This window comes from Carlito syrichta, unplaced genomic scaffold (assembly GCF_000164805.1).
Source record: "Carlito syrichta isolate Samal-C Ts95f unplaced genomic scaffold, Tarsius_syrichta-2.0.1 Scaffold303247, whole genome shotgun sequence".
Taxonomy (NCBI): Eukaryota; Metazoa; Chordata; class Mammalia; order Primates; family Tarsiidae; genus Carlito; species Carlito syrichta.
Window position 1 is genome coordinate 197,260 of NW_007247343.1, and position 6,658 is coordinate 203,917.

At 44.7% G+C, this 6,658-nt stretch overlaps 1 protein-coding gene across 2 annotated transcripts in view; it reads right to left on the reverse strand.

The window, feature by feature from the left end:
• SGSM2 (small G protein signaling modulator 2) overlaps positions 1–6,658 on the reverse strand; it is a 47,156-nt gene that overhangs the window by 34,539 nt on the left and 5,959 nt on the right. For both annotated transcript variants that reach the window (XM_008058202.2, XM_008058204.2), the window contains exon 2: positions 4,122–4,197. In XM_008058202.2, the coding sequence (XP_008056393.1) occupies positions 4,122–4,185 (64 nt within the window). In that variant the 5' untranslated portion in view covers positions 4,186–4,197. The remainder of the gene's footprint in view (positions 1–4,121; positions 4,198–6,658) is intronic.

Sequence of the window (6,658 nt, forward strand, 5' to 3'; positions counted from 1 at the left end):
AAAAAAAAAAAAACACCTGAAGACCACATTATGGAGCAAAATGTGAACTTGACATGATGTTTTCAGACAAAAAGGGATAATGCATACTGGCTTCCAGACAGAAGGGCTTAGGAACAACCATGGCAAACACTCAACAAAGCATCTTTCTTACCAGTCCTAGGAGTCTTGTCCAATAGGAACAGGGGTCTGGCTACAAATTTTTCTGGGCTTGTCCATGACCAGGTCCTGACTCAGGGGTTTTCCAGTTCTATTTCTTTCTTTTATTTATTATTATTATTTTTATTATTTTTGAGTTGGAGTCTCACTCTTGTTGCCCAGGCTGGAGGAGTGCAGTGGTATGCTCATGGCCACCGCAGCCTCAACCTACAGGGCTTAGGAGATCCTTCCGCCTCAGCCTTCCAAGTAGCTGGAACTTCAGACTGCTGGGCTCAGGCAGTCCTCTCGCCTCGGCCTCCCAAAGTGCTGGGATCACAGGCTGAGCCACTGCACCTGGCCTTCAGTTCTATTTCTAAGGTTCTCCAGGAAGGTTTTATTACTTTTTCTTCTCTTCTCTTCTATTTCTTTATTTTATTTTATTTATTTATTTTTGAGTTGGAGTCTCACTCTGTCATCCAGGCTGGAGGACAGTGGAATGCTCCTGGCCACTGCAGCCTCGACCTGCTGGGTTCAGGCAATCCTTCTGCCTCAGCCTTTCAAGTAGCTGGAACCACAGGCACACACCACCATGCCCGGCTAATTTTTTAAAATTTATTGTAGAGATGAGGTCCTGGCAAGTTGCCCAGACTGGTCTCGAACCCACAGGTTCAGGCAATCCTCTCACCTCGGCCTCCCAGAGTACTGGGATTATAGGCATGAGTCATCATGCCTGGCCTTCTCTTCTATGTCTAAGGCTCTCCTTAGAAAGGTTTTCTTTCTCTTCTCTTCTCTTTTCTTTTCTTCTCTCTCTCTCCCTCCCTCCCTCCCTTTCTTCCTTCTCAAATGTCTGTATCCTAAGGAAGCTCAGAGAAGCTCATCTTGCCTGAGTTTGGCTTTCCTCAGTTACCCTCTAACCTTTCTCTGCCAAGTACAGAGGGCCAGCATAGAGGTGAAGAACCTAGTACACTAGTGCTCCCTGAAGCTCTAGGAAATGTGCTGTCACTCCACTGTTAAATCCATTCTCCACATCCCTCACTTTGTTCCTGACCTCTCAGCATGTTTTCTGTACAAACATTTCTCCCAGAACAAAGCTGAATTCTGGATATGGCTAGTTCAGTAGCAAGACTCAGAGTAAGTCTGGATAGATTTCAGACTGCAAATGAATTTCAGAGCATTTTTCTAAGGGGTGAGGGAGATTGGCATATCAGAATTTCCAAAAAGGCAGAAAGGTGGCATTTTTGAACAATACACAGCTAGTCTTCCCTCCCCCTTCTCTGCAAGAATCCCTGATTGTGATTCCCTGACTATGTGATACATGGAAATGGATTGTAGGCAGGGGAAAAAAGGTACAATCAATGCTTCAAAGTAACCTTATTTTGAACCCCAAATGGGATTAACCTCACCAGTGAATACCAGTTTTGACAAAGCATAGGAATTCCTTATGAATCTTAGATGCCCTAGCTCAACTTACCTCTATGCAGTAAGCAACCTCTTGGCTCCCATACTCCTCAGTAACTATTGTACTGAGCACAAGGCAGAGGCAGCAAACTGGCAGAGGCTTGCAGATGTCTTTTGTTTGGCCCACACAATTTAAAAAAAAAAAAAAGGGAATTAGTTGTCAGTATTTAAAAAGTGAGAAATTTCAGGAGGGAGTGGTGGGTCATGCCTGTAATCCCAGTACTCTGGAAGGCTGAGGTGGGAGGATTACTGGATCCCAGGAGTTCAAGACCAGCTTAGACAACAGTGAAACCCTGTCTCTACAAAAAAAGACCATTGCTTTGCTAAACTCTGGTGTATCCTCATGGCTCTTTGCTGTGGCCACCATGTTTCCTAGTTTTGGCCCCCTTCCCTACCTTGGGGAGGTGAATCTCCTCTCTCTTTTTTGATCTCTTTCTAATTTACTTTCTAAATAAACTATATTTTTCAATTAAAATAAATAAATTAATTTTAAAAATTAGCTGAATGTGGTGGCACGTGCCTATTGTCCCAGCTATTGGGGGATGGGGGGCTGAGGTGGATGAACTGCCTAAGCCGAGGAGTTGGAGGCTGCAGTGAACCTTTATTATGCCACTACACTACAGCCTGGGTGACAGAATGAAACCCTGACTCAAAACAACAACAAAACAAACGACAATAGCAACAAACAAAATAAATGGGGAAATTTAATATAAAAACCAGACTTAAGGTTTTTCTTAAAATAAAACAGAGGCAGTTGGGTATGGTGACTCACCTCTGTAATCCTAGCACTTTAATCCTAGGCTGAGGTGAGAGAATTGCTTGAGCCCAGGAGTTCAAGACTAGCCTAGACAACATAGTGAGATAGCCTCTCTAAAAAAATACAAAATAAAAATTATCTGGGTATGGTGGCACACACCTGTAGTCCCAGCTACTTGGGAGGCTGAGGTGGAAGGACTGCCTGAGTCTAGAAGGTCAAGGCTGTGGTGATAGTGATTGTACCACTGTCTTCAACCTGGGCAACAGAGAGAGACCCTGACAAAAGAAAAACTAAAGAGGCCATGGGAAGTTTGGACTCAAATTCATACAGAGAATACTGTCTACTGTCCCACACCTGGCCAACTTCCTTTGTAAAAAAGTTTAGGTCTGACCCTGTAGACATTTAAGTTTGTATTGGTGGACCTGAGGCATTTCCTGAGGACTGACAGGAATGGGCTCCTCTTGTTCCTGGGTTGCGTTTAGAAGCCTGGCAACCTGAGGGTCTTGTCCTATTTCAGCAAGTCAAACTGGCTAAAAGTAGAGAAATCATTCCTTTTGAGTGTGATAGCCCTGCCTTCTGGAAAGAGCTCTGGTTTCAGGTAAAGGACAAAAGTGAGAGCCTCACTGAATCCCAGGGGGTTCCTGGACTGATTGGAGGAGACCTGACAGTTTTTTCTTACCCTTATAGCCTGAATGCGAGACACCCACAGCTTTTCTCCTGCCTCTCTTCCTCCAGTCACTTTCCCTCATTCTCCCACAGCTACCCACACATAGCACCCATGCACAAGCTGTTTGCACCATTTTATTCTGTTTTCTCAAGTGTGTGTGCTTTGATAAAGCCTAGCACTGAGCCACGCATATCTGGGCTGCTAGCATAGCCCTTCTGGTGACAAAAGACACTGGCTAGTGTCAAGGCAATGGCACAGGTGGAAAGGAAGAGAGTTCTAATAACTCTTCAAAGTTACTTATCATAAGACTAGCATACTGGACCAGGCACGGTGGCTCACGCCTGTAATCCCAGCACTTTGGGAGGCCGAGGTGAGAGGATTGCCTGAGCCCATGGGTTCGAGACCCACCCGGGCAATGTGGGAAGACCTCGTCTCTACAATAAATAAAAAAGTAGCCGGGCGTGGTAGTGTATGGCTGTAATTCTGGCTACTTGGAAGGCTGAGGTGAAAGGATCGCCGGAGCCCAGCAGGTTGAGGCTGCAGTGGCTGGGAGTGTGCCACTGCACTTCAGCCCGGGTGACAGAGTGAGACTCCAACTCAAAAAATAAAAAATAAAAAAGAATACATCAGATACACCATCAGAGAAGTGGTTCCTGAACCCAACTTACCTAGGGCAACAGTTCTCAAAGTGTGGTCCACAGACCAACAACATCAGCACTATATGTTAGCTTTTGAGGAATTCAGATTCTCAGATCTACTCCAGACCTACCTCACCCCTACTAGAATCAGGAACTCCAAGGGTGGAACCCAGAAGTCTGTGTTTTAACAAGTTCTTCAGGTGATTCTGATGAACACTAATATGAGAATTACTGTCCTTGGGATTTAAAAAGATAATACACATTTTTAGTCACCAAAGATCCTGATTTAGTAGGTCTGATTTAGTAGGTTCTTGGGGCCCAAGAAGATTTCAAAAGTTTCCGAGTTGATTCAGACTTGCAGCCAGATTCGAGAACCACTAAACATGAGGACTCATCTTTTCCTGGTCCCAGAATACTGTCCTTAGTTCTAGACCCAGCTCCTACCATCCTTTAGTTACTCACTCACCACACAAAGCAATGATGTGGCTGCTATCTTCGTGCACAAACTTCCTGGTGACAGCCTCCTCCATGATTTGCTTCACCTGTGGAAACATGGACAGCATCATTCTTATTATTTTATCATAAATGGCTTGGTTCCCTCCTTCTGGTTTGGGTTTTCAGACACTTGCAGAGATTATTAGGATGGAAGGAGTGGGGAAGCAAAGTTTCTTTAGCATGACCTGCTGTGAGCTTTTTGGAGAAGACACCAGGAAAAGAGATGTCAAAAGCCCACGAACCAATCAGTGCAGATGTCCTAGCCCAGGTGGGAGAATAGGGATAGGATGCTTTTGCTCATCTGCATTCAATTGATGATTTCTGGGCAGACATACGGGGGGGTGCAAAAAATCCAGATTTATAAAAAATTGTATAATTATTCTTACATGTTTCAACTTCAGTCACCTTTAAAGTACTCTCCTTTGATGCAATACACCTATCGAGATGCTTTTTCCACTGCTCAGAACAGTTTTTGAACTGGTAATTTTAATGCCATTTAGTGATTCCGCGGTTTTTTCTTTTACCTCTTCCATATCAGCAAAACATTTCCCTTTGAGGACTTCTTTCATCCATGTAAACAAAAAAAAAGTCACTTGAGAAGAGACAGAATGAATAGAGAGGGTGGGACACAGGGGTCATGCTGTTTTGGTCAAAAACTGCTGAACACTCAGCACAGTGTGGGCAGTGTGTGTCTACATCCCCTATTATGAATGAGCAAACGTGTTGAAAGAATCTTCAAGCTGGGCTTGGTGGCTCAGCCTGTAATCCCGCGCCTTTGGGAGGCTGAGGTGAGTGGATTGCCTGAGCCCGCGGGTTCGAGACCCGCCTGGGCAGCAAGACCTCATCTCTACAATAAATCAAAAAATCAGCCGGGTGTGGTTGCGCATGCCTGTAATTCCGGCTACTTGGAAGGCTGAGGCGGAAGGATCCCCGGAGCCCAGCAGGTCGAGGCTGCGGTGGCCGGGAGTGGCCACTGCACTCCAGTCTGGGCGACAGAGTGAGACTTTAACTCAAAAAAAAAAAAAAAAGAATCTCCAAAAAAGTCACCAAAGCCGAATGTAGTCTCTCAAAACGCTAGCTGATACACTGATACCAGTGAGTTCCTAGAACACTTATCTAGTGGAGGGAGCCTATACTACAAGGGGTTTGCCCTCTAAAAAAATTCCATTTTTTTGGGGTCCCCTGTCACTGTCCTTTAGAGAGAACTGTCTCCACAGCCTGTAGATAACAACCTGCCCTCCTATTTTCCTCCTTCTCCAAGGATAGGGGAAGTTCTCATGCCCCAGGCACATTTTCTACATGCTAAAAAGTTCAGTCTTCTTTCTCTCTAGGGGCTAAGACCTTGATGTTTTGGGTTCCTACTTGGATGTAAATGCTTCCAAATACATTGTAAGGTAAGCAGTCACATCATTAAGAAAGCAGTTTTAAAAACTTATCTACTGATGTACAATAAACATATAGAAAAGAGCTGATATCAAAACGATACAGGTTGGTGAATTTTCATCAACAGAACACACCTGTGAAACCAGCATCAAGAGCAAGAAACATGTGACCAGCACCCAAAGCACACTCACCCTGTCAAGTTCCCTTCCAGTCAGTACTCCCCAAGGGTACCAATTATCCCAACTTCTAACACTATAGACTAGTTTTGTGGGTTTTTATACTTTTCATAAATGAAAATTCACTCAGTGTACAGTGCTTTGTAACTGTTTTGTTTTTGCTCACCTATGTGATTCTGAGATGTGTTCATGTTGTATATAGTTGTAGATTGTTCATTCTTTTTTTGAGTTGGAGTCTCACTCTGTCGCCCAAACTGGAGTGCAGTGGCCGCTCCCGGCCACCACAGCCTCGACCTGCTGGGCTCCGGCGATCCTTCCGCCTCAGCCTTCCAAGTAGCTGGAACTACAGGCGTGCGCTACCACGCCCAGCTAATTTTTGATTTATTGTAGAGATGAGGTCTCGCCAAATTGCCCAGGCGAGTCACGAACCCGCGGGCTCAGACAATCCACTCACCTCAGCCTCCCAAAGGCGCAGGATTGCAGGCTGAGCCACCAAGCCCGGCTGATTGTTCATTCTTTATTGTGTGAACACATCACAATTGACTCACATTTGGGAAGTTTCCAGTTTGGGGCTGTTATGACTAGTGCTGCTATGAACATTCTAGACATATCTTTTGGTAGACATGTATGCTCACTTTTTTGGACTTATGTTTTAGGCAAGAAATTTTTTTTATTTTTTAATTTTTTTGTAGAGATGAGGTCTTTCTATGTTGCTTAGGCTGGTCTTGAACTCCTGAGCTCAAGAAGTGATCCTTTCCACCTTGGTCTCCCAAAGTGCTAAGATTACAGGCATGCACCACCACGCCCCGCATAGGCAAGGAATTTCACATGCATATTCTTCACTTTACTAGATATTGCTAAATTGCTCTCCAACGTTGTAGCAATTTTTTTTTTTTTTTTTTTGAGTTGGAGTCTCACTCTGTCGCCCAGACTGGAGTGCAGTGGGCCC